General features: G+C 47.1%; 4 protein-coding genes across 8 annotated transcripts; 2 read left to right on the top strand and 2 right to left on the bottom strand.

Moving 5' to 3' along the window:
- Positions 1–317: 317 nt before the first annotated feature.
- On the top strand, positions 318–5938 carry LOC125521242 (calcium-dependent protein kinase 16). Its single transcript, XM_048686305.2, has 7 exons — positions 318–1195; positions 2788–2931; positions 3009–3161; positions 4139–4254; positions 4362–4529; positions 5159–5389; positions 5484–5938. Exons 1-7 carry the CDS (start codon positions 502–504, stop codon positions 5631–5633), a joined length of 1656 nt encoding a protein of 551 aa, XP_048542262.1. The 5' UTR covers positions 318–501; the 3' UTR covers positions 5634–5938.
- A 1921-nt stretch (positions 5939–7859) lies between these two features.
- On the top strand, positions 7860–13393 carry LOC125521208 (uncharacterized). Of its 2 annotated transcripts, none has more exons than XM_048686281.2 (8): positions 7860–8285; positions 8548–9126; positions 9536–9776; positions 9865–10144; positions 10350–10457; positions 10705–10983; positions 11808–11951; positions 12926–13393. In XM_048686281.2, the coding sequence occupies exons 1-8, from the start codon at positions 8027–8029 to the stop codon at positions 13100–13102; spliced, it is 2067 nt and encodes a 688-aa protein (XP_048542238.1). In that variant the 5' UTR covers positions 7860–8026; the 3' UTR covers positions 13103–13393. The 2 variants fall into 2 exon arrangements, with proteins under 2 accessions (XP_048542238.1, XP_048542228.1); XM_048686271.2 differs by having other exon boundaries at positions 7861–8285; positions 9476–9776.
- On the bottom strand, positions 11000–16450 carry LOC125521224 (uncharacterized). Of its 4 annotated transcripts, XM_087526497.1 has the most exons (8): positions 16084–16449; positions 15581–15709; positions 15357–15477; positions 15203–15284; positions 14330–14483; positions 14110–14240; positions 11431–11485; positions 11214–11333 (listed from the first exon to the last, which is right to left on the bottom strand). In XM_087526497.1, exons 1-8 carry the CDS (start codon positions 16441–16443, stop codon positions 11325–11327), a joined length of 1041 nt encoding a protein of 346 aa, XP_087382623.1. In that variant the 5' UTR covers positions 16444–16449; the 3' UTR covers positions 11214–11324. The 4 variants fall into 4 exon arrangements, with proteins under 4 accessions (XP_087382621.1, XP_087382623.1, XP_087382622.1 ...); XM_087526495.1 differs by lacking the exon at positions 11431–11485 and having other exon boundaries at positions 11000–11333; positions 16084–16450; XM_087526496.1 differs by lacking the exon at positions 11214–11333 and having other exon boundaries at positions 11386–11485.
- Positions 16451–19015: 2565 nt separating this feature from the next.
- On the bottom strand, positions 19016–19633 carry LOC147991846 (uncharacterized). The gene has a single exon (XM_087538840.1). The coding sequence runs from the start codon at positions 19631–19633 to the stop codon at positions 19016–19018; it is 618 nt and encodes a 205-aa protein (XP_087394966.1).
- Between the last annotated feature and the right edge of the window lie 6800 nt (positions 19634–26433).

Here is a 26433-nt window from a genome sequence, read left to right as displayed (position 1 = left end):
CATGATACGACCAGCCTAATTGGGGCTGGTTTTTATCTCGCCAGATTCCTCCGTCCACGGCCGGCCGTCGAAACAAAACCCCGGTCGCTGAATCCGGTCAAACTGCCGACGACCGTGGGCCCCGCCACCCCCGAACTCCCCGCAGAGGCCCCGACCCCGCCCTCGGGCCCGCCGCCCAGCGACCCATCGGGCTCACCAAACCATCATCACATGTGGGAATGTTCCCACCCCTGTCCTCCCTCCTCGCGGCTACGCGTCCCCCGCGCCCCGTCCCCCACGGCTCCTCCATACCGTTACCCGACGACACAGGTCTCGTCCCTCTCCACTGCTCCAAAGACTAGTACCGCTCTGTCTCTCCTCTCTAGCTAGCTAGCCCCCCTCTCTTCTCTGTCCCTCGGCACAGCACACAGCAGCCAGTCCATCTCTCTCTCTCCTCCCCCACCCGCGCGGCGCCCAATGCCGTACGAACCCTAGCGGGCCCACCCCCGATCTCGCGCGGCCATGGGCAACTGCTGCCGCTCCCCGGCGGCCGCGGCGCGGGAGGACGTCTCGTCGTCGCACTTCCCCGCCTCCGCCGGGAAGAGGAAGCCCCACCAGGCGCGCAACGGCGGCGGCGGCGGCGCGGGGGGAGGCGGGGGCGGCGCCGGCGCCGGCGCCGGCGGGGAGAAGAAGCGGCTGTCGGTGCTCGGGGAGGAGGGCCGCGACGTGAGCGGCGGGATCGACGACAAGTACGCGCTGGACCGGGAGCTGGGGCGGGGCGAGTTCGGGGTCACGTACCTGTGCATGGACCGGGGATCCAAGGAGCTGCTCGCCTGCAAGTCCATCTCCAAGCGCAAGCTGCGCACGCCCGTCGACGTGGAGGACGTGCGCCGGGAGGTGGCCATCATGCGCCACCTGCCCCGCAGCGCCAGCATCGTCACGCTGCGGGAGGCCTGCGAGGACGACGGCGCCGTGCACCTCGTCATGGAGCTCTGCGAGGGCGGGGAGCTCTTCGACCGCATCGTCGCGCGGGGCCACTACACGGAGCGCGCCGCCGCCGCCGTCACGCGCACCATCGTCGAGGTCGTGCAGCTCTGCCACCACCACGGCGTCATCCACCGCGACCTCAAGCCAGAGAACTTCCTCTTCGCCAACAAGAAGGAGAACTCCCCGCTCAAGGCCATCGACTTCGGCCTCTCCATCTTCTTCAAGCCCGGTGAGCCGCCGAGATCCACCGTGATTTGGACGAACTGGTCGCTGCACTTTTGGGCGTTTTTTTTTCTCTCTGTCTAAGCGCGTGATCCGTGGGTTGGTGGCCGTTTCTGGGTGGAATTTTTGGTAGTGCTCGCTACTGTAGCTGAGTGCTATTTTCGTGCTTGCGTAATCTGACTAGAACTAGATTTTGGTGGTTCTCTTTTGGTAGGACTTTTAGATGTATTCTTTCTTTCGCAGCAAGTTGGTGGTATGTCAGTACTCGGTAGTAGTATGTCTCTTGATATAGTTGCCTCTTGCAGATTGTGCTGCTAGTCCAGATACTGGAATCTTAGGTGCTAGGTTGACTTGCTGGTTCATGGGTGACTGCTATTTTTAGGATTTGGGAATCATTAGTGGGATCAGACGGCACATTGCTGTTGCCAAAAATAGTGTACAATGTCGTTTTGCTTGTAGTCCATACTCCATACCAAGTCTTGGTATCTGAATGCTGATACCATGTTCGACCTGAGCTCAATTATTTTGGGAAATAGTAAGGCATCAGGTGGCCTATCATCATCTGTACATAGCTGTTAGTTGACTTATCGTTATGTATAAGCAGCTCATTTTGCGGCACCGCGGCAGTAGTATTGGTTATTATTTATAAGAAGTCATACTGATCATGAAAAATATGCCACGGTAAACTTTGAAACAATACTGATAACAGTTTCACACAGTTGTGCCCCTTTATATTGCTTGCTCTCACTAAATAGGCACCATTTGTCCATATCTGTTCCATATCTCTTACCCTCTTGTTGAAAAGGTAATTAAGTCTTGAACTACTTGAATCATTAATGTGCTGTAAATATTTGCTCAGTTCTATACCATATTTCTCTTGTTGATTTCCTGTTATGAAACATTTCACATCCCACAGAACCTTATTGAGTTTATTGTGGAATTCTCACTCTTGCTTGTGTGTCACTTGTCCTTCATGCCATCAATACTTACAAGCACCTAGTCGTTGTTGCCATACTGATCTTGCTTACTTGGTTTGTTTGTTTGTTTAAATCACTAAGAATTGGCTCCAATTGATTTTAATGTATGTATGGAGCCACCAAACAGTTGTAACTTGTGGACTTATATCTTGCCCTTGCCGTAGCTTGATACATTTAACTTGCTTCACAAAAAGAAAGTGGTCTATCTGTTTCTTGTTGATTTGTTCGCTGTTGATTATAGGCATCCCAAATGTTTTTAGGCAGCACATCTTATTGCCAATCTGGCCTTTGGTATTAATCAACATAGCATCTTTATAGGCTTGAAAACACGTGTCCTTGCGGCAGTGTCCTTGTAGGAAGAATGTAGTAATAGATAAGACATCTGAAAATGTGTAACGTCCCTTTCCTTATATGATGCTGTTGGATTTGTAATGCCGCTTTATGTCAAGAAAGCCCTCAAATATCACTTTTTATGTTTGTAATTCAAGTCAACTGGAACTTTCATGATTTACTCTCCTATCTGTCGCACGTCTTTAATTATTCCCTGTGAAATGTCTGTTATACATATATATTTAAACATTTTGTACCGTACATAATATGATGGCATTATGCGATTGTTTAGGTGAGAAGTTCTCTGAAATTGTGGGAAGTCCCTACTATATGGCTCCTGAAGTGCTTAAGAGAAACTATGGACCTGAAATAGACATTTGGAGTGCTGGCGTTATCTTGTATATATTGTTATGCGGTGTTCCTCCATTTTGGGCTGGTACTTTGCCTTACCTTTGTGAGAACCTTTTATCCTTCAGCTTTGCTCTCGCGCTGTCTTACCATGCTATATTGCAGAGACTGAACAAGGAGTGGCACAAGCTATCCTTCGGGGAAATATAGATTTTAAGAGAGAACCCTGGCCCCATGTTTCTGATAACGCTAAAGATCTAGTTCGGCAGATGCTTCAGCCTGATCCGAAAATCAGGCTAACTGCAAAGCAAGTTCTTGGTAAGATGTACATAGTGGTAGTGCTTTCAAACCAGCACTGTGTTATGTTAGTTTCAATATCCTCAAAGTTCACGAAACATCAAATTTGCGTAAGTTCCTACTGTTTGGTGCTGCTTTAAACTTCAGCCTGTCCCCCCTTTCATGTTTTGTTTTTCAATTGGCAATGTGTAATCTGATAGCTAGAAGATCACTGAACCAGTCTGCCTTGTTTTGAATAGTTCTCCATTTTTGCACATAAGTATCTACCAACCATATCCTGATGTCATGTTATGTAATTTATTTTGGCTATGTGGTAAATCTGTTGTCACATTGGATCTAATACTCATCAATTTGAAGGACCCACTGCCTAACACTTGTAATAAAAGTTATGCAGGATCCACTTTGAATCCTTGCTCTAGTAGTTGCCTCGCTATACTTTCTGGTAGCATATTATTGACTTCTGTAAGCTGGATCTAATATACTGAGCAATGCTGAATCCAAAAGTAAACATAAGTAGAAATCTGTTGGGAGAAGGTGCCGAGAGTAAAATGAGGATTGAGGAAGTAGATTTTAAATGTTGCTGTAATCTCGAGATACACCGTTGATGTCTGGCATGAAACACAATTGCAAGCACCAGATGGCAATTACATGGAGCGTGTGTTAATTCTAAAAAAACAATAAAAAAGAAGCTTATCGATTATCCAAGACATGGACAGCATAATATTGATTCTGCACTATACTGAGTTAGTATGTGCCTAATATTTTATTAAAATAGACAAAGCCTAATTTCTTAATTTTGCTGCTTCATGTTCTAATATTTAAGCTACATGTGTTCCTTCTAACAGTCGTGGGATGCCTATTGAACCGGCTATCGAAGTTTCCCATACTACCTACCAGTTATCCACACAATTAATCGACCTTATGTTACTGTGCATCTCGTTTTTCTTAATTCTTTTTTCAGATATATTCATATAGATTCTTGATTTCTGTTGTCACAGAGCATACATGGCTTCAAAATGCGAAGAAAGCTCCAAATGTTCCTCTTGGAGACATCGTAAAGTCGAGGCTGAAACAATTTTCAAGGATGAACAGATTTAAAAGAAGAGCTCTAAGGGTTTGAATTTCGTTTTCCCATAAATTGAATTTTGTGTCCTCTGATACTGTATATTTTCTCAAATTTACATTGAAAATATGTTGTACTGAGGAAATTTATTTGACTAGGTTATTGCTGACCACTTGTCGGCTGAAGAAGTTGAGGACATAAAGGAGATGTTCAAAGTGATGGATACTGATAATGACGGTATAGTCTCATATGAAGAGTTGAAGAGCGGGATTGCAAAATTTGGTTCTCACCTTGCAGAATCTGAAGTGCAAATGTTAATAGAAGCTGTAAGTAATATACAGGATTTTGCTTGCTTGTTAAAATGTTCAGTTAGATTAACTGAGCCTCTATCATTGATCAGTCTAAACTGAATGACGTTATTTCTGCAAAAAATTATGTATGATAGATAGTTCTTCTATTGCTCGATCAACCAGAACTGTAGTAAAATATATTGACATGTTTTCTGTACCAGATGGGTAGTATTGTAAATCGTGGCCCCTTTTTGAATTAGTTTAGTTCTTGGGACCTTGAAAAGTAGCAATAAGGGATACAGGATATAATCAACTTCTACTTTCATTTCCAATAAGGACATTTCTATTCTACCCACTTCATATGTTGTTTATGACAGATAAGATCTAGAGCCTCATGGCTAACATTTTTCTGAAGTTTCGATTTTATACAGGTTGAACATATAGAGCTCAATGTACCTGCTAATTCTTTATCATTTACCATCTTTTTTTTTGGGGGGGGGGGGGGGGGGGGGGGCGCATAAGGTCCATAAGAAGAGTATACCACTATTGCATGTGACGTCAGAGTCAACTTGAGAATTAAGTATTCCAAATGGTTTGACTTGTGTAGTTTACGGGAACAAAATGATGAAGATTTGCATATCTGATCTTTTTTGGTTGGATACTAGGTGGATACAAATGGTAGAGGAGCACTAGATTATGGTGAATTTTTGGCTGTCTCACTTCATCTACAAAGGATGGCAAATGATGAGCACCTTCGGCGGGCCTTCCTGTTTTTCGATAAGGATGGCGACGGTTTTATCGAGCCTGAGGAGCTTCAGGAGGCCCTGGCGGAGGATGGGGCGGTAGATATCACGGAAGTGGTGAAGGACATATTGCAAGAAGTTGACACAGACAAGGTGGTGGTTCATTTGCACTTTTGCCAAAAGGAGGGTACAACCTTCAGATTGTATCCCTCACGACACTTAACATCTGCTTTGATTGTTTCTGCAGGATGGCAAAATTAGCTTTGAAGAGTTTGTAGCAATGATGAAAACCGGCACGGACTGGCGAAAGGCTTCGCGGCATTATTCGAGAGGACGTTTCAATAGCCTAAGCATAAGGCTTATCAAGGATGGATCTGTAAAGATGGGAAATGAGTGAAATCACAGGCTTGTAGCTGGCGCTCTTGTCCCGGTCACGTAAGTCCGGTCATCGGCCCACTAAAGCATAGACCCTCTTTCCTTCTCTGATGATTATTTTGGCGGAAATTTAATTAGATAGGCTCCCCCCCTGATTGGCTTACTCGTGTAAGTAGCTTTCCCGGTATCGCCGAGGCGAGGAGCACGCACGCACCGAATGATGCACCAACCGCTCCTGCCTGATGATATCTCCTTTTGCTGTACCTGATGCTAAGTGTTGTACAATATTTTGTTGTTTCCCCCTCAGATACACTTTGTTGGCTTTGATGGAATCGTCTGTACTGTATTGGTGGTTAAGAGCTAGATATGCATGCCTAGTAGGCCACTGACTGTTAGTGCAGCCTTGCTTTCAACTGTACCAAAACGGCATATTGCCGGTGGAAAGGGACAAGAGGGGGGCGCCATGTAGCCGCAACTTTTATATAGTGCTGCCCTATGTGTGCCGTTCTATTTGCAGTAGGTAGTGCACCAGATTGTCTGAGGGTACGCTGCTGTGTTGCTGTCTGATACTGAAAGTTTCGGCTACATGCCAAAACGGGGTCAGGGTAACCTGCAGCTTGTCATCACAGTATAATTTTCAGAGTTTGCCTGGTCTCATGTGCTTGTTCGTGGGTTTAAACCCCACTGCTCTTGGGGCCATTGCTTCCGAAATCATTGGAGGTTGTGTGGCATTCCTCCCATTTCGCTGACTAATCATGTCCGCCGTTTTCTAGCGGAGAAGAAAATCGAAAGAGAAAGCGGTTTGTTTAGACAGCGCATTCGGCTTTATCATTCCAAAGTCCAAACTAATAAAGTTTAGAAAACATATTAAAGGCGGGCTGGACCGACCAGTGGGGATGTAATAGGTGACAGGTCTGGCGAGCTCAAAAACAGCATTCCCCAAACTTTAATCAGTTAAGAATAGAGATTTGAGCATAAATAATTTGCTCAAGTAGTAGCAGTAGTAGTTGCAATACCTGGAGGCTGGAGATCAGAGTGTTCAAGTCACGTAATAAAGATGGTAAAGTAAAGTAAACAGACCAAGCTTTGCTCCCCTTTCACTACTGTAATAAAGATAAAGGGGGACATAAATGAGGCCAGTATTTGCTGGCGTTATCACCAGACCTTGAAGAGGACATGAACCGCTCGCTGGGACGGTCTTCTTTTTTATACTAAATCGCTTTTCCAGCGGTCGTGAATTAAGATCACATCTGCGACTCGCTGTGAACACAATCATTAAGCGTACAAACAGCACGAACGCAATCTTTGCCTTTTACGAGGTAGAGTACTACTAACTTTAAGCACTTTTCTCTTGTTTTTACCCTACCATACTCCTAGTCAGCCTCCGAACTGCCATGACAAGGAGGTCTCCAGTGCGACGTCGTTTTTACTGGACGGTACGCCTAATCCGACGAGACTAAAAAAAAGAAGCGCCCGCCATGTTTTTCAGGTGGTAATAAACAAACAAGTCGCAGAGGATTTGTTCATCCATCCATCCATCTTCCAGTGGCCCGTTTTGCACTGTAGCATTTTCTTTCTTCGATCGCACAAAACCCCAGCGCCCCACTGCGAGCTGTAGCCCGTAACGCTCGTCTACCAAACCAGAGTCCAGAACATCACGCAATTATGCAGCAGCAGCATCACTCATTGATCCATTCAGTAACCAGTCACTGCACGATTGCACGGCCGATCCGGGCTCCGGCCCGGCGAGGACGCAATTATGCTCTCCTCAGCTGCTCGCTAAAGCCGGAGCAGGTGCGGTTCCAACGGTAGGGCCGCGGGTTCGGGAAAGGTGCGAAGGGAAGGCCGGCCTGGCCTACCACGGCAGGCAGATAGATCTGACGTCGTTGCCGCTGGACGCTGGCAGCAGCGGTAGGAATGGTAGATCGGCCGATCCGCCGTGTCCGTCACGAGCGAAGAAGCGCAGAGGATCCGGATCCCTCCCCAGCGGGGCGAGGGGGGCGGCGTCCAGCGCAACAGCGACTGACAATAATGACGGCCCCGCTCCCTCCACGTCGGATCGCAGGCCACCCTATCATCCTGCCGCGCGCGCGCACCAGACCACCCACCGCGGGCGCCCGTCGACAGCGGCCCCGGGCCGACGCCGACATCGACACGCTGGCCCGCGGGCCCCGCCTGCCAGCGGGACGGCCCGCCCCGCGAAGGCGCTGTCGTGTGCGGGCGTGTTGGTTGGATCCCGTGCGGCCTCGCCCCTGTCCTGCTAGTGCTGTCCAGTCTCTCGGTGCTTTGCTTCGCTCTCGTCGCAGTCGCGTCGCGTGCCGCGGTACCCGCTCGCCTCGCCTCGCTTCGCTTGGCTTCAAATGGTGGCCGTGGCGGCGCAGGGTCAGCGGCGGGCGCACGAGTGATTCGCTGGCCATGGCGCGCGGCGCGGAGGAGGCCGTCGGCGTCGTGGGGATGGGGTTCCCCGCCGACGCCGGCCACGGCCTCGCGCTGCGGCACGGCGTCCTCGCGGGGAGGCGCGGCGACGAATCCGCCGACTCCGACGACCCCCGCCTCCCGCCGCTGCGGCTCGGCGCCTCCTACTACGCCTCCGACGGGGCCGGGGCCGCGCTCGCCAGCCCCGCCTCCAGCTCCTCCTCCGACGCCTTCCTCAGCACGACCTCCACGCCTTCAGGTACACTGCGTGCTTGCACGAGACGCAGTCCACTAGTTTTTCTTCCCCAGTATGTTGAACCCACCTGGTCATCGGCGCGCGCGGCCTCCCGAGAGCGAGCGGGGCGTGTGACTGACTGACTCGCGCTGTGAATCTCGATCTCCGCGCGTCAACGAGAAACGCATATGCTTCAAGCTCGCGCGTGTGCTTTTGCTCGAGTTCTGAATTCTGATCCGAATTTTGTCGCTTCTGTTTCCGTTTGGCCGTTTCGCTTGGAGATCAGGGCTGCTGAATCCGTACGGGGTGTGGTCGCCGCCACGCGCGCCGTCGGAGGCGTCGGAGTTCGGCACCGCGCGCGAGTACGACACCACCGACCTCTTCTTCGGCGAGAACTGGCTCTACGACGACCTCCTGTTCCACCGCGAGCCGGAGATCAGCGGTAAGAGCGGCGACGGCGACGAGGAGGACAAGTTCATTGTTGACCCCGACGTCGGCGAGATTGGCGACGACAGCAGCCGACGCCACGAGCGCAGCAAGAGCAATGCAGAGGCGTATACGTCACCGCCCTGCAGTTGTTGCCACGGCGAAATGGAGCACAAGAATGGTCGGGAGTTTGCGAGGGATTCTTGGTCTGCTGTGTACGGGAGGTATCAGATCATGGACGACCTGACGGAGGTGCTTGATGAGTGCGGTGCAGACGCGCACCAGTTCAGGCGCAATGTGAATGACGATGCCACACTCAAGGGCGGTCCGTTAGTGGATTCCAGGAGTGGAGATGACCAGGAGTTTGATCTCAGTGCGCTGGAGAAGGAGCTTCAGGTGCTCAGTCCGTACTTGTCTGAAGACGCAAATGCTGCTAACAGTAAGTGCTTCTGCCCTCTTCCATATTCCTCAGGATCATCTGCCATGTTTCGCTTTAACAAGCTTGAAACGATTCACTCTGTGATTGGACTGTTTTCTGAAGAGATTATATTTTGTACTAGCACCGGATTGTCGCAGTTCTATAAGATTGGTATATGCTTGAATTACGAACCCAGAACAAACTTGAATTATGATGTAACTTTGCTGGTTGATCTGATGTAGTTTTTCTGGTTGATCCAGATTTGCGTGCCTTTGTAATTCCAAAATTCGTTGTCCTCATATGGAGTGAATTTATTTATTTTTGCCTGTGTACTAGTTGGTTCCATTCTGACTTTATTTATCTCTTTCAGACCATAGGTTTAACCATGACTTCAGAGTAAACGATGAACTAAATATTGACCTTATAACAGATGACAAAATTGTCGATGACAAGGAATTTCTAAAGGATAGTTACAGCGTGCACCCTTTTCCTGAGATTAGTATTCCTGAAGATATTTATGGGATGGAGGACTTTGGGCCAGCGGATACAAATGTTCAAAATGCTGCTCATAATATCGATGAAGGTCCGAAAACGGAGATTGATCTTGCAAGCTCTATTTTTCATCAAGAATATGAGGAATTTGAGTTGAGGATTTTCCACCGGAAGAACAGGTTCACTATCCAATACCTTTTCTATTTATTTCTGCCAAATAATTATTTGGATATACTTGTATGCTCATGTGATAGGATTCTCCTGCAGGACTGGCTTTGAGGAAAACAAAGATTTTCCTATTGTGGTAGATTCAGTTGTTGCCGGAAGATATCGCATCACTGAATATCTTGGTTCCGCTGCATTCAGCAGGGTCGTACAGGCACATGATCTTCGCACAGGAATGGATGTCTGCCTTAAAATAATTAAAAATGACAAGGATTTCTTTGATCAGAGTTTGGATGAGATAAAGCTCCTTAAGTTTGTAAATAAACATGATCCGGCAGATGCACATCATATATTGCGCCTATATGATTTTTTCTACTATCAGGTACTGATATGGGGATACAAACCGTTGGCTTGCTTTTACACCATACCTTACAATGAAGAGTCAAATTGCTTTAAGAAAAGAAAAAAGATCATATTCTTCCAAATCTTAACACTTATGAGCTGTTCATTGGCCTGTTAAATATCAATCCCAGCATTCTTTTTCATTTTTGACGCCGCATAATGCTGACAGCTGAAACAATCAACAGGAACATCTTTTCATTGTAACCGAATTGCTACGGGCAAATCTATATGAGTTTCAAAAGTATAACCAGGAGTCCAGTGATGAGGTCTACTTTTCATTGCCCAGAATACAGGTATCTGATTATTACTTCTTTTTTCTGAGAGTATCTCCTTCTGTTCTGCTACCAAAGCACTCTGTGTAACCTTATTGTGTATCTTCTGACTTGCAATTAGTAGCACCGTATCTATGTTGCGGTTCTTTTGTTCCTCATTTCTCTGTGATATTTTTGCGAAGTCTGGAATGTACTTTAAGCATAATTAGTTTATTTCTTGAAAATATAAAATACCTACTGAAACAGGAGACCTTCCCTTCATTTTCAGGCTATAGCTCGACAGTGCTTAGAAGCTTTGGTGTATTTGCATGATTTAAATATAGTTCACTGTGACCTGAAACCAGAGAACATCCTTATGAAGAGCTACAGCAGATGTGAAGTCAAGGTTATTGATCTTGGAAGCAGTTGCTTCTTGACAGATAACTTAAGCCTATACGTCCAGTCACGTTCTTACCGTGCTCCTGAGATTATTTTGGGTCTTCCATATGACCAGAGGATTGACATTTGGTCTCTTGGATGTATATTCGCCGAACTGTACTCTGGTGAAGTAAGTTTACATGTTGACTTACAAATTTCCATTTCTGTTTGGTTTGCATGACATCTATGAGGCGCATCAACATACATTTTATCTACTACGGTTTAAGCCAATCACAGCCAAATATACACCAGAGTTTATCTACAACTAAATGGATATTTGTCCTCTTCAATCTCGATTTTTTTTGTCCTGTTGGGGCTAGTGTTTGGTGCTTGTTTAACCACTCACTTCATTCCAAGACTGCAAGTCTGCAACATGCTTGAATTTTATAGCTCTTCCGCCCTTCACAAGTTGAGTAGGACCTGTTTTTTGGTCTTAAGTTGAACAGGAGGACCGTATATTTCTGCAGAATACTACTCCCTCTGTAAACAAATATAAGACCGTTTAGATCACTACAGAGGGAGTACAATGTAAGCAAAGCAGAACCTTCTAGTAACATTGCACATATGACAGAACTACCTGTTTGATCTGGTATGAACTGAAGATAATGTGTCTAGAATCTTTGTTCAGAACACTAGAAAAATAAAACCAGAGCATTAGCGCAACTTCCAGAGTAAAGTTGAGGAGTTAATGTGATGTCTGGTAGTGGTAGAATTACATCTGTCTGATCTACTCCCTCCGTTCCTAAATATAAGTCTTTTTAGAAATTTCAAATGGATTACAATATACGGATGCATGTAGACATAGTTTAGAGTGTAGATTCACTCATTTTGCTCCGTATGTTGTCACTTATTGAAATCTCTAAAGAGACCTATATTTGGGAACGGAGGGAGTAATAGCCATGTTCTTCTATTTCTAGCGAAGTAGAGACTGAGGATGCTGGCTACATGTTACAGGTGCTCTTTCCTAATGAAGCGGTGTCAACAATTCTTGCTCGGATGATTGGAACAATTGGCCCAATTGACACGCAGATGCTTGCGTTGGGACAGGAGACTCCGAAGTACTTTACAGAAGAGTACGACCTTTTCCACAAGAACGAGGTACATGCTTGTTTACTTTTTTCGGTTTGTGCCTGTCTTTTCAAATATCATAAGTTCCCATCACACATACTTCCAAGTGTGTTTAAGAAAACCAATATTATTTTGTTACTGTACCTTTTTCCAGTCTTTGTTTGATGACGATGTGCACGACATAATATGAGCCTAATTTAGTTTGCATGCACACTTAAGTTGAAGCAAAATTAGGTGCTGTTTTTCATTGTAATCCTTGGGTTTCTGCATATCATTTGAAAGAAGACCAGTCTCTGTCTTAGGGACCTCTTTGTGTCCCACATGCTTGGCATGGTAAATGCAAATGACAGTATTGTGCACAAGTATGCTGCCATAGAAGATTATTTACAGTGCAGTTTTATTTTAAATTTTGTTGTGCCGACACTTGAAAAAATATTATGCCCTGTACAACATCTTGAGTTGTGAAGAAATGAAGTCAACAACTGAAATACTTTCCACAAATAACATTACCAACAAGACACTAATTGGAAAAACTGTTGCCTTCTGTTACTGGAGGAATTGTGTTTTAGTAGTTGGCCAATGTGGTTTGCAGCTGTTCAAGGGTACCCATGTTGGTTGGTTTTTATTCTTTGGGATCTGGTTCCCTCAGGTACATTGAGTATGCCAATTTGGTGAACGCCATCCCTGTACATAATCTTGAGAAAGAAACTTCTTTGTCATCACTGCAAAGATCTTTCCATAAGGACTTCAGCTGTTCTATGGCACTTCCACTGGTATCACCACCATAGTTAAAAAAAGGTGTGCCTATGCTCTAGGTGATACCAAAACGCCTAGCGCTTAATGTGCACATAATTGTGCTTAAGTTTGCGCTTTGGTCAGAAAAGCACAAGGCAGTGGCAAAACGCACAATGAATGCCTGGTGTTTTTTAAACTTTGATCACCACACAAGTGTTATTTAGAACATGGCATTCATTTTTCCAACTCCATTTCTCTTCCTATTCTAGGAGACGGGTCAGCTGGAGTATTTGATACCAGAGAAATCCTCCTTGCGGCGCCACTTGCGATGCCCCGACTCCAAGTTTGTTGATTTCCTGTCCTGCCTGCTGCAAATCAACCCCAGAAAGAGACCAACAGCCAGGGAAGCGTTGCGGCATCGATGGTTTTCACACAAGTATCGTTGAGCTGCCAATCAAAGACCGTTCTTCACATGGAGGGGACATTTTCGCAGTTCCCCGGCTCATGAAACGACACGTTTCTTTTCTTCCTTTTGCAACTGGGTTTTTGTTTGTGTGCCTTCTTTTTTGCCAGGCAATCCTTGGCCTGCTTTGCTAGGTGAATACATACCTGCTCATTCATGTAAATATGAGAAAAGGTTCCTGCCTGTACAGCTGGCGTTTACTCTGATGGACCTTTTTAAAATACTACTCTGATGTACTTCTAATTCATAATATAGCAAAATCGAGTTTGGTTTAGGCAGTCCTGGGCCCTATCTTTAGCACTGGAAGCTTGTTTGGATTGGAGGTATGTGTGTCTTTGGAGGGTTTTGATATTCAGTTCAAAGTTGAATTCCAAGTTTCAATAGGCGCAGGCTTAGTTGCCATGCTACTGATTCTTTGTCGCGGTGCCGCTAAGCTCTTGAAAGACTGGGCAGAAGCAGGATAACGACTGAACTCAGCTACTCAAGCATACAGGGGAAGGTTTACAGACATGTGATGTGAGTTCTGCAATAAATTAGAAGTTACTCCAAGTAAAAGCGGAATGAGACGCATTGTAACTTCACCAAGCGACTTTCGTCAGCAACCAAAAAGTGCTATAGAATGATAATTTAATCACTGATGAAGAACCCTGACCATGTTTTGCAGACCTTTACTCCCTCGTACACGTAAAACCATCAGCAAGGTTGTCTGAACTTTCAGCAACCAAAAAGTGCTATACAATGATAAATTAAGCTTCATTACAGAAAAAATGTCTGCCAGAGCTTAGTATACATCTTTCTTCTCTGCGGGCAGGGTCACTCCATGTTGAACAATGGCTCGTATGGAAGGACCTAAACGAATATAACTGTACAAGTATACCCCCCCCCCACCCCCCCCCCCCCCCCCCCCCCCCCCCCCAGAAGAAGAACAGGCTAGCTTTTGAGCTTTCACCTACTAATCCAATTCAGTTGCAGAGTTGCTGCAAAACTTACATTGCCTGGTCAATTTGTGGGATCCCATTTCTTTGAAACCACTCTGGCATGTGAAACGCGTCATGCAATGCCGGTCTCACATCATTTTGGAGAGAAAGGCGCTTGAGAAGCGGAAATATCACTCTCATAAGCTACAATGTTTCAAACATAATTGGATCAATAACGATGGAGATTTTAAATTTAGAACCGAAGAACGATTTTATCAACAGTTCCACTTTACCTGATCATCCATGGGCTGTCCAGCTGAAAACGTAAGGCACGGTATCCCATTCAATGGCTGTAGTAGGAAACTATATGGATTGTTATCAACAAGTACAATTCTACGGAAATCTTTGGACAAACAAGAAAGATCCTTCACATGGTCTCTGTATTCCCTGAAAATGGTAGCATGCCAGCATTAGAAAACTGAACCAGCTCAACTAATGCAGCAGAAAGCTTGATTTCATAAACAGGACTATGAACAGACTAGGATCAACAGCATATAGAAGTTGGCAGGAACATACGGTACAATAACCGGTTTCCCATAAAGTGGACATAAACAAGATAACATCAGGCAAAGGTACTATAAAACAAAAAATAATACCATGAGTGCTTGTGTTGGGAAACAGTCCAGTGCAAATGTGCCCTCATAGATCTGGTTCAATCCATTCTACAAGAAAGAAGAAAACTCTACCAACCAGGACTAACCCTTAGTGGCATTTTTCTAAGAAACTGATTCTAAAAGAAGATACGGTTTCAACCGCTTCTGAGAAAAAAAGAGACATGTTTCAATCTTGGATATGCACATACTGGTGGTGTACCTCCAATTTGCACAACACAATAATAAAGGTGGATAGAAGTTGTAGATGACACCAAATCAAAAGAAATGCAAAAATTCCACTAGCATGAATGGAATGCCACCGTGTTATGGTGTACCTAAGTACCTTGTACAAGCACTTGTGATATTTAAGTTACTACTTGCAAAGGCCTCCCACTAAAATCAGTCAGGGTGGCACTTCACTATTTCAGCGAGCACGAGAATTATCCTCTATATAAAGTCAGGAACAAAGAGTCCATCATTTACAGCTTATAGAGATGTTAATGACAAACTTACGTAGTAACAGTTGATGGTCTGTAGAGACGGCGACAGAACCTATTGTGAGCATCTATCCTGTCAACCAAAGGCTTTGCATATCCTGGGGGAAGCGCAGATCAGTTAGATACAGGGCTCTTGATGGAGAGCAAAATGAATGTTGGACAGGACAAACCTTCCAGACCAGCGGTGAAGAGTATAAGATCGGCAAATTCACTAGTTTTCTGCAAAAACTCGTGCAAACCAGGACGCTCAAAGACAGTTACATGATTCACCCTCTGTCTGCCTTTGGCATCCTTTTACACCAAGAATAGAAATTCCCATAAGTACCTTCTTGAGAAAGTGAGAACTTAACAACAATATCATAGAAAAAGGGGGGAAAGATGGTCACATGCTTGCCTTGTCGGATGATATGCACTCCATGTCAAAGCAATGCAACCCTGCTTCGACCGCCTGGGTGCGCACGGTGGCAGGAAGGCTCGATGACTCGTATGCACAGATTAATGTTTCATCCAAGTCCAACACTACCTGAAGATACACCCCCAAAATAGTGTATATATTATGCAGTCAGAAAGGAAGCTCACCCAAGAAGACTTGATATCATTCGCAAAAAGAAAAAAGAAGACTTGATATAAAACAACTAATAAACAAACATTCATAGCATGCCATTCTGCTTAATTAAGATATGCATAGTGTTATTCTGTTAATCATGCCTAAGAAATCATACTCAGAATGAACCTTGCTCGACACTCCTGTCTGCAGATAGCAATCCAGTTCTAGAACCACAGCTGGTTTAGCTGCAGTTAACCACTAACCTCATAAACCCCAACCACCACGGTGATCCCTAGTTCCCTAACATAGCAGACTACTACCCTTTCGCGCGGCAACACATGGGCCCGTACCGTGAGCCGCCCAGGCGGCGGGGACAGGGGCGGCAAGTCGTCGGCGGGGGCCTTGGAGGGGAGCTGCACGAAGGCCACGGCGGGGGCGGCGGAGAGGATGGGGTGGCGGAGGCCGAGGGACCTGAGGAGCTTCCCCAGGGAGGAGGGCGCGCCGCGGATGACCCGGAGAAGGACCTGCAGGAGGAGCGCGAGCCACCCCACCACCGCCCACCACGCCGCCTGCCCCCGGTGCTGCGCCGCCGGCGTCGGCGAGTAGACCTCGGTCGCCGCCGCCATGCCCGCGGTCACCGGAGACGGGGGATATGAGATAATGCTAGGGTGGACGCGGGAGGAGCGAAGTGGAGGGGAGGAAGCAATCATAAGGGCGCGCCGGTCGTCGGTCGTGGGCGAGGAGGTACTGTGAAATTTGTGACAGGACGGCCCAGTTAACAAGACGGCCCAGTTAACAAGACAGCCCAGTAATATTTTCTGCCCTGAAGCCTTACAATAAACATCCAATAGGTTTGAAACCGCTACAGCCCCTTCATTACTCGACTTGAACAACAACAGGCTATCATCCGCGAATAGGAGGTGGTTTACGGCCGGAGCTGAAGCTGCCACCTTGATCCCACCCAACACAGATGACTGAGAACTGGTTTTAAGTAGGCACGAAAGGCCCTCTGCTGCTATCAAGAAGAGGTAGGGGGATATCGGATCTCCCTGTCGAATACCTCGTGATGGTGTAAAAGACTCAAGTTTCTCTCCATTAAATAAAACTGAGAATGAGACTGAACTGATCATACTCATGATAATGTCCACCCACTACTGAGCAAAACCAAGCTTGATCATCATTGCTTTGAGATACGCCCATTCCATTCTGTCATATGCTTTCATCATGTTCAATTTCAGAGCACAATGGCTATTTGACCTAGACCTGCTCCTCTTCATAAAATGTAAGCACTCGTAAGCACAAATAATATTGTCAGTTATAAGCCGGCCTGGAACAAAAGCGGACTGCTCCTCTGATATGATGTCAGGCAAGATAATTTTCAACCTATTTGCAACAACCTTAGAGGCAATTTTGTAAATGACATTGCATAAACTGATAGGCCGGAATTGGGTAAGGAGAGTGGGGTTCATCACCTTGGGAATAAGCACAAGTACTGTATCATTAACACACGCCGCACTTTCCTCCCCTCTGATTATACGAAAGACTGCTTCCGTCACTTCGTCACCACATATATCCCAGTGCCTCTGATAAAACTGAGCTGGGAAACCATCCGGTCCCGGTGATTTTGTAGGGCCCATCTGGAAGAGTGCCTTCTTCACCTCATCTTTTGTATATGGAGCCGTTAGCATCTCATTCATCAGTGGTGTTACTTTCCTGGGAACATGTTGGAGCACACGGTCCATGTCTGTCACCCCCTCCGTTGTGTACAAGTTTCTGTAAAAAGCGGTGACCATCTCTCTTAATTTCGCCGGGTCTTGCACCTGAACTCCCAGCGAGTTTGCCAAGGCTTTAATCACATTCTTTTTCCTTCTCATGCTTGCACGCAAGTGGAAGAACCTGGTGTTTTTGTCTCCTGATGCCAGCCATTCAATCCTCGATCTTTGGCGCCACATTAACTCCTCTCGGTGGTAGAGCTCTACCAGCTTATCATTAAGCTTGATCTCCAAGTGTGACGGTCATGTTCTACCTGGTTCGCTTTGGAGCCGTTCAAGTTCGGCCGTCAACCACTTGATCTCCTTCCTAACGCTGCCAAATGTATCTCTATTCCATTTGCCGAGGTTGGATGCAATCTTCTTAAGTTTGTCCTGTAAATCTACAAGACTCAGCGCAGGTGCAGCTCCTCCCCAACACTGTTGCATTGTTTCCTTCCACGACTCATGAGTCTCCCACATCACCTCATATCGGAATGGTGGTTTTGGGGTCGGCTGCACCTGCTCCTCGGTCATATTGATGAGAATTGGGACATGGTCTGATGAAGCGGCTGTGAGGTGCTTAACTGATGCTGCGGGAAACCTCGAAATCCAATCAACCGATGCCAACGCCCGGTCGAGACGGACCCGAGTGAAACTCCCTCCTGTGACCTTTTTCTCAAACGTCCAAAAATTTCCTTGATAGCCCAAATCCTCCAACATGCAGACATCAACCGCCTCGCGGAACCCCTGTATTTGGGCATTACTACGTTCTCCAATACCTTCTTGTTCTTCCGGACGTAGCACCTCATTGAAATCCCCGAAGCATACCCAAGGGAGCTCGCTCAAACTTGCAATGCCTTTCATTGTGTCCCAAGTCTGATGGCGTATATGTGTTTGTGCTTCTCCATAAAACAAGTAGCTCTCCAAGAATCAGTCCCCGGCTCATCAATTTTACAATCTACGTGATACACAGAGTACCCCAATCTCGACTTTTATTGGATTATTCCAAAAAATTCCAAGGCCCCCACTACGGCCCTGACTGCTTACAGCAAAAGCGTTATCGAAGCCAAACAAACTTGCTAGATTTTCCACCCTAATCTATCAATTTGAGTTTCAACAATACAAAGAAGGGTGAGGGCAAATTTCCGCACTAGCTCGCGGATTTCCCGAATTGTCGCGGCTTTGCCCGCGCCGCGGCAGTTCCAGCTAAGGATACTCATTGTGCCCGGCGGAACTCCGCCTGGGAGTCCGCCGATGATGCATTTGATGTGTTGTCGATCCTGTCGCTGTTGCCCTTTCCCTGGTTGAACTTCTCCAGTGTTTGATCAAATTTGGTCCGCTTCGGGTCTTGTTTTGGCGGCGGACTCAACGGTACCTGCGGCGGAGGCAGAGCTAGCACTCCGCCCCTCCCTCCACCACCCGTGTTGGTCACATGAGAACGAGCCATTGTAGATGGATCTGCCTGGGTTCGTTTCCTGTTTCCTTCTGCCTCCTCCATGTCAGCATCATGACCACCGCTACCCCCAGAATACTACCCAGTCTTTGTTGGAGCCTTGCATACAGTTGGCTTGGTTTTACTCTTCGCCTCGCCCGGACCCGATCCTGCACCTCTGAACCACGTGGCCTTCAAATTCTTGAATACCAGCGCTGCAGGAGGGTGGACGCCATCCCCATGTTCCTTAAACTGATGACCTAGCTTTCCACAAACTGCACACCAGTTGGGTAACCTCTCATATTTGACCCTAAAAATCAGTCGCTTCTCACCGATCTTAAGCGATACGGCGTTTCTTAGTGGCTTGGTGACATCCACCTTTACACGGACCCTAAAGAAGTTTCCTTCAAAATCATGGGAAGCTGTTTCGGCATAGACTAGCTCGCCCAACTTCGCCGCCAAGGAAGGTATCTGTGAGACATAGCCATCTGGAAAATCATGTATTTGTGCCCATATCTCCAGCAGGTCCAGTCTGATAGATGATGGCTTAGTGAAGCCATCATACTCTGCCAAGATCACCGCATCACCTCGAAAGTTCCATGGACCTTCCAGCATCACTCTTTCCCAGTCTCCAAGGCACGAGAATTGCAGAGTGTAGAGATTGTCCTCAAGGGGCCGTATATTCACCCTCTGCGCCAGATCCCATGCTGATCTCATGTTCTTGTAAAACCAAAACTGACTATAGGTTTTTCCGTGTGAACCCTAGCAATCGCCATCCACCTCGTAGCTTCTGGCTGTAGAGTTTTTTGATCTACCACCACATCATCTAGGTCCTCCTCCGAGAGGCCCAACTCCCTCATCATTGCCTCCAGATCCTCTTGGTCTCCCGATCCAGAAGCTTTTGCTGCCATCTTTATTCCCTCGCCCGAAGAAACTTTCTCGCCGGGCCTTGACCTAACCCTAGATCCCCACTGGACTGCCTTCCCCCGCCAAGATCGGGTAGCGATGCACAGATCGCCCCGTAATCGATCCGAGCAGGAAGAGGCGACACAGGACGGGATCAGGGAAGAAGATCTCAATAGCGGCAGAAGCGCCGCCGAGAGGACGAGAACCCTAGCGAGAGGGAAAGTTTTTAAGCTGGTGATTCATCTCATCGCAGGCTGATGGCAACCTTCTGAACTGTATCAATCATGATAAATCGTCAATATTTTTTATTAAGGGATGTCCACAACAGCTGAGAGAGAGCATCAAGTCAACTCTGAATGTTCAGAATGAGTCGCTAAATGAGCACTACTTGGGTATGCCAACCGATGTCGGCCAGTCAAAGATGGATACTTTCAGGTACCTGAGAGATCGGGTGTGGGAGAAGGTTAAGGGATGGATGGAGAAGCTTCTGTCGGCAGGAGGAAAGGAGGTTCTAATTAAGGCAGTGGCACAAGCACTGCTAGTTTACTCTATGGCCTGTTTCAGAATTCCGAGGGGACTTTGTGAGAACATATCCTCCATTATTCGCCAATTTTGGTGGGGGAGTAAGGCCGGAAAACGAAAACCAGCTTGGGTGGCATGGGATACTATGACACGACCGAAGCACCTCGGGGGACTTGGCTTCAGGGATATGGAGATTTTCAACCTAGCTTTGCTCGCAAGGCAGGCATGGAGGGTATTGACAGAACCAACAACGTTGAGTGCATGAATTTTGAAGGCCTCATATTTCCCCGAGACATCCATTCTGGAGGCAGAGCTTGGAAGTCGGCCCTCGCAAATCTGGCGAGCTATCTTGGATGGGAGGGACATGCTAAATCTGGGTATAGTCCGGCGAATTGGCAATGGGCAAACTACTAAAGTCTGGACACAGAACTGGATTCCAAGATTAGGAATGATGAGACCGGTGTCGCCGTTAATACAGAATCCGCCGTGCCTAGTGGCAGATTATATCAATGCCCAGGAGGCCACTTGGAATGAACAACTGGTTCGGACTGTCTTTTTGCCTGTTTATGCAGAAGGAATATTATCTATACCTCTATGCACACGCAACATGGAAGATTTCTGGGCATGGAGTGGTGAGAAGAAGGGTAATTTTTCAGTAAAATCTGCCTATAGACTGATTGTACAAGCAAGGCTAGAGGGAGAGCATGGAAGTGGTGATAACGCATCAGCATCGGGCAACACGGGTAGCGACTGGACTAAGTTATGGAAGACGGATGTGCCATCAAAGGTGAAGCTGTTTTTATGGCGTTTTGCACGCAGCTCTATCCCAACAGCGGAGCTACTCCACCATAGAAACATGTCGACTACTTCTACATGTGTGTTTTGCGGTGCCAGAGATTCATGGAGACATGCTTTGCTTGAGTGCGCGATGGCAAGCAGCGTGTGGGCGATATCTGACGATTCTCTTGTTGAACAGATGAGCCAGCATGATGGTGAGGATGCAAGGGAATGGATTTTTGCTCTGAAGAATACTCTCTCGCATGAACATTTTGTACGTATGACGGTTACCTTGTGGGTAGTGTGGGCAGCTAGAAGGAAAGCTATATATGAGGATATATTCCAGAGTCCGCATGCAACACACACATTCATTAACTCGTTCCTGAGCGATCTTTAAGTGATCAAGAACGTGTCTAATACTGTTGTGCATGCCAGAACGGCGCGACCAACTCATTGGTTACAGCCGCCGTGGGGTACATCTAAAATTAATGTAGATGCAGTCTGCATGGAGAGTTCAAGTGTTGGTGCGGTTGCAGCGGTGTGCAGAAGCAGGGAGGGTATTTTTCTCGGTGCGTCCACTGTCGTGTTCAAGGGCATCTCTGACCCTACGACACTGGAAGCAATGGGAGTTAGGGAATCGATGGCACTAGCAGAGGATCTCCAGTTACAAGCGATTCATGTGGCGACGGATTGCATGGAAGTGGTGAATGATATCAAGCACAAGAGTAACCCGGTCTATGGGGCCATAATACATGACATCATAGAGTACTCTAGTACCTTTAATTCTTGCACTTTTGTTCATGAGTTTAGGAGCTCGAATGTCGAGGCTCACAATCTAGCGAAGCATGCTTTGGGACTGGGGTTTGGTCGCCATGTCTGGTTAGGCCACCCCGGTGATCTTACTTTCGTCCCTGTAAACATTGTGACGGTCTAATAAAAGCTTCGCTTGATTGTCTCAAAAAAAACTTGTTTTCTAAAAAAAACTTGTGTTCGAAAAAAAACTTGTGTTCTAAAATTGTCTCACAAAACGGTATACTTTTTAGCACTGTTCAAAAAATCTTTCGATTCAGCGATTTATCTGTAACGCCCTCGATGCGGCTATATTTCCTACGTGTCGAAGCACGATTTAGAGGCATAACCGCATTGAAAGCAATGTCGTAAGTAAGGTAATCTTCACAACAACCCATGTAAATAAATAAAGGGGAAAAGATACATAGTTGGCTTACACTCGCCACGTCACACAAATACATGAATAACATTACAATCATCCAATACACTCATGGTCCGACTACAGTACCAAAATAAAGATCAACACCCACATGCGACACGGTCCCCGATCGACCCAACTGGGCACCACTACTGATCATCTGGGAAAAACACATAGTAACGACGAGAGTCTTCATCGAACTCCCACTTGAGCTCAAGCGCATCATCTGGAATGGTATCATTGGTCCCTGCAGCTGGTTTGGAGGTAATCTGTGAGTCACGGGGACTCAGCAATCTCGCACCCTCGTGATCAAGACTATTTAAGCTTATAGGTAAGGCAAAGGTATGATGTGGAGCTGCAGCAAGCGACTAGCATATATGGTGGCTAACATACGCAAATGAGAGCGAGAAGAGAAGGCAAAAGCACGGTCGAACAACTATGATCAAGAAGTGATCCTAGAACAACCTACGTCAAGCATTACTCCAACACCGTGTTCACTTCCCGGACTCCGCCGAGAAGAGACCATCACGGTTACACACGCGGTTGATTCATTTTAATTAAGTTAAGTTTCAGGTTATCTACAACCGGACATTAACAAATTCCCATCTGCCCATAACCGCGGGCACGGCTTTCGAAAGTTCAAATCCCTCCAGGGGAGTCCCAACTTAGCCCATCACAAGCTCTCACGGTCAATGAAGGATATTCCTTCTCCCAAGACAATCCGATCAGGCTCGGCATCCCGGTTACAAGACATCCTCGACAATGGTAAAACAAGTCCAGCAACACCACCCGATTGTGCCGACAAATCCCGATAGGAGCTGCACATATCTCGTTCTCAGGGCACACCGGATAGTCCAAGGTTCCGGTAGGCCAGCCCAGAGTTGCCCCTGGTGGCCACCGGCAGCTGACAGGTTGGACCAACACTCAGAGGAGCACTGGCCCGGGGGTTTAAATAAAGATGACCCTTGAGTCCACGAAACCCAAGAGAAAAAGGCTAGGTGGCGAATGGTAAAACCAATGTTGGGCATTGCTGGAAGAGTTTTATTTAAGGCGATTTGTCAAGGGGTTCCCATTATAACCCAACCGTGTAAGGAACGCAAAATCCGGGAACATAACACCGATATGACGGAAACTAGGGCGGCAAGAGTGGAACAAAACACCAGGCATAAGGCCGAGCCTTCCACCCTTTACCAAGTATATAGGTGCATTCAGATAAACAAGATAAGATTGTGATATCCCAACAATAAACAATGTTCCAACAAGGAACGATCTCCAAGCTTCACCTGCAACTAGCAACGCTATAAGAGGGGCTGAGCAAAGCGGTAACATAGCCAAACAACGGTTTGCTAGGACATGGTGGATTAGAGGTTTGACATGGCAATTTGGGAGGCATGATAAGCAAGTGGTAGGTATCGTAGCATAGGCATAGCAAAAGAGCGAGCATCTAGCAAGCAAAGATAGAAGTGATTTCGAGGGTATGGTCATCTTGGCTACAAAGTACTCAGAGTTGACTTGATCCTCGTAAGCGAGCTCAACGGGCTCCTCGTTCACGAACTCGTCTCCCGTCTCTACCCAAACAAGAACAACAAGCAACAGGGAACGCAATCAACCACGTGCAATACTCAAACAACATGATGCAAACATGGTATGATATGCGGGATGCGGTATGCGATGCATAGGCAAGATTTGACAAGGAATGATTGAACCTGGCCTCAACTTGGAAATCCAGGAGTGCCACTGGAAAGGTGATGTGATTTCGGTTTAAAAGGGATATAAAGATCACCGGAATCGGATGCACGGTTTGGAAATGGTAAGCAAAACAAATATGGCACCGGTCTGCGATAATCAGCAAGTGACCAACTCAATGCATCAAGATAAACATGCTACAACACTCAAACATGACAACAAGATACATGGCAGGGATCCACTCATGAAGCTTGACAAAAGATGAACACTGAGCTACGGCTAATTCATCCATTAACAGGTTCAAACAAGCATGGCAAAAGAGCAAATGATAACAGGTTTCAGACTTTAGTGAAATTAATACAAGTCTGGAATTTATCACCAGGAAGCACACTTTAGAGCATGAAAACTACATGCTACAGGAACTTAACATGGCAAAGCAAGGCATGGCATGAAGCTAATCAAAGCACTTAACAAAAGTCCCTTAGTGACCTTGAGCCAAAAGTGATCAGAAAATACAATTGCAAGCATGTGAACATGGCAAAAACACAAACAGATTTAGACTTAGTGAAAAACTGGAGCATGCAAATCAGTCAACGAGTAGGCATGTTTACGAGCTCGATGCACTCTCTACAGAGCATGGCATGATAAACTAAGCATACACCCATCAAGAAGACATGGCATAGGAGCTAGACATGGCAAGAACAACAACATAGCATGCACGGATCAATAGCAACATCCTCGGCAAAATCGCTAAACATGTCAACAATCTGCCAGGTTCAATTTATAGCAAAAGTAGAGTTCGATTGACTCAAGCTAGGTTGCTCCATAATTGCAAACAAAGACATGGATGGATAGAGCACCACAATGTTAATAAAACATCCCTACTGATCATCCTCAAAAGAGGCACGGATCACTAGGAAACAACATGAACATATGGCATAACAACAAAATTAGGACAATGACTTAGTGAAATTCTAAGTCCCTGAAATCAGCATTATCGATTACGCTACTTTGCAAGCTTGTGCTAGTCACCACAAATATCACAAAAATACATGTCAAGCACCTCTGTAAATATGGCATGGTATTTAAAAAAACACATGTAGAGCTCAGGATCATAGCATGCACACATAAATCATGGCAAAAATGACAAAAGGCCATTTGCTGAAACAGATCTGACAAATTCCTCACGTAGCCCTCTTCCAACAGCATTTCGGGCATCAAGTTGAGCTCAAATGAAAATGATGCAATGAGATGAAATGATGTACTCGTCGAGACGAACATTTTGATATGCTACGTGCACAAATCGGAGATACGGATGCAGAGTTATGGTATGTCAAAGTATGCAAATTAGCTAGGGTTTGGAGGGGGAAAAGTCAACCGCGAAGTTCCAGATCCCGATTGCACGCTTCCCGAGGACGCCGGAGCTGTTCACCGGAGAGGACGTCGAAGGTCCCCGGCCACGCCTCGCCGCCCCAGCCTCTCCGCCGCGCCGCCCAGCCTCTCCGCCGAGGACGCCGGAGCTGTTCATCGGAGAGGACGACGGCGGGGCGGCGCGGCTGGGGCGGCGAGGCGCGGCCGGGCGGCGAGGCTCGCTGGAGACGGAGCGGGACGGCGCCGGTCGCCAGAGTAGGAAGGGCGGCGGTCGCCGGCGTACGATGGCGCGGGCGCCGGCAAGAGGAGAGGCGGCGGCGTCGGGCGGGCTCCTCCCGCGGGCGGCGGCGACGAGGAGACGGGCCGCGGGGGCCCGGATCGGGCTTCCCGGCCCGCGGCGGCGACGAGCGGCGGGCACCACGTGGCGGGACGCTACTAGTGCGGGGCGGCGGCGCGGTGTGTCCGACCCGGGCGGACAATGTCCGGCGCGCTGAGATGAGATTTTTAGGGTTTCGGGGGAGAGGAGATCCAGGATTTCGGAGGAGGGGCTAGTTTTATAGGTAGGAGGAGGTAGGAAGCTCCAAATGGAGTGCAGTTTTCGCCACGCGGTCGTTATCAAACGCTCTAGACGATGGGAGAGGTTTTGGTGGGTTTTGGGCCAAATTGGAAGGGTGTTGGGCTGCAACACACACGAGGCCTTTTCGGTCCCTCGGTTAACCGTTGGAGTATCAAACGAAGTCCAAATGGCGCGAAACTTGACAGGCGGTCTACCGGTAGTAAACCAAGGCCGCATGGCAAGTCTCGGTCCAATCTGGAAATGTTTAACCCCCACACACGAAAAGAGGTAGAAAGGACCACCGGAGGACATAGGAGCGCCGAAATGCAAAACGAACAACGGGGAAAAAGCTCGGATGCATGAGATGAACACGTATGCAAATGCAATGCACATGATGACATGATATGAGATGCATGACAAGGACAACAACACACGGAGACAAAAACCCGACAACGAGGAAATAAAATAACTTAGCGCCGGAAACGGCAAGAG

Source organism: Triticum urartu, chromosome 1A (assembly GCF_056163025.1).
Source record: "Triticum urartu cultivar PI428250 chromosome 1A, HENAU_Tu73, whole genome shotgun sequence".
In the NCBI taxonomy this organism is placed as follows: Eukaryota; Viridiplantae; Streptophyta; class Magnoliopsida; order Poales; family Poaceae; genus Triticum; species Triticum urartu.
The sequence above is the reverse complement of the archived record's forward strand: the minus strand, read 5'-3'. Positions and strand labels throughout refer to the sequence as shown.

Bases quoted from the DNA above. Each gene is read 5' to 3' on its own strand.
- LOC125521242 (XM_048686305.2), top strand. From the start codon at position 502: ATGGGCAACTGCTGCCGCTCCCCGGCGGCCGCGGCGCGGGAGGACGTC. The intron at 1,196-2,787 runs GTGAGCCGCCGA...GCGATTGTTTAG, and splicing joins CTCCATCTTCTTCAAGCCCG to GTGAGAAGTTCTCTGAAATT. The intron at 5,390-5,483 runs GTGGTGGTTCAT...TTGTTTCTGCAG, and splicing joins AAGAAGTTGACACAGACAAG to GATGGCAAAATTAGCTTTGA.
- LOC125521208 (XM_048686271.2), top strand. From the start codon at position 8,027: ATGGCGCGCGGCGCGGAGGAGGCCGTCGGCGTCGTGGGGATGGGGTTC. The intron at 8,286-8,547 runs GTACACTGCGTG...CTTGGAGATCAG, and splicing joins CACGACCTCCACGCCTTCAG to GGCTGCTGAATCCGTACGGG. The intron at 9,777-9,864 runs GTTCACTATCCA...ATTCTCCTGCAG, and splicing joins ATTTTCCACCGGAAGAACAG to GACTGGCTTTGAGGAAAACA.
- LOC125521224 (XM_087526495.1), bottom strand. From the start codon at position 16,443: ATGATTGCTTCCTCCCCTCCACTTCGCTCCTCCCGCGTCCACCCTAGC. The intron at 15,710-16,083 runs GTACGGGCCCAT...GTGTATCTTCAG, and splicing joins CGCCGCCTGGGCGGCTCACG to GTAGTGTTGGACTTGGATGA. The intron at 11,334-14,109 runs GTAAGTTTTGCA...ATTTGTTTACAG, and splicing joins CCACAAATTGACCAGGCAAT to AGGGAGTAGTATTCTGCAGA.
- LOC147991846 (XM_087538840.1), bottom strand. From the start codon at position 19,633: ATGAGATCAGCATGGGATCTGGCGCAGAGGGTGAATATACGGCCCCTT.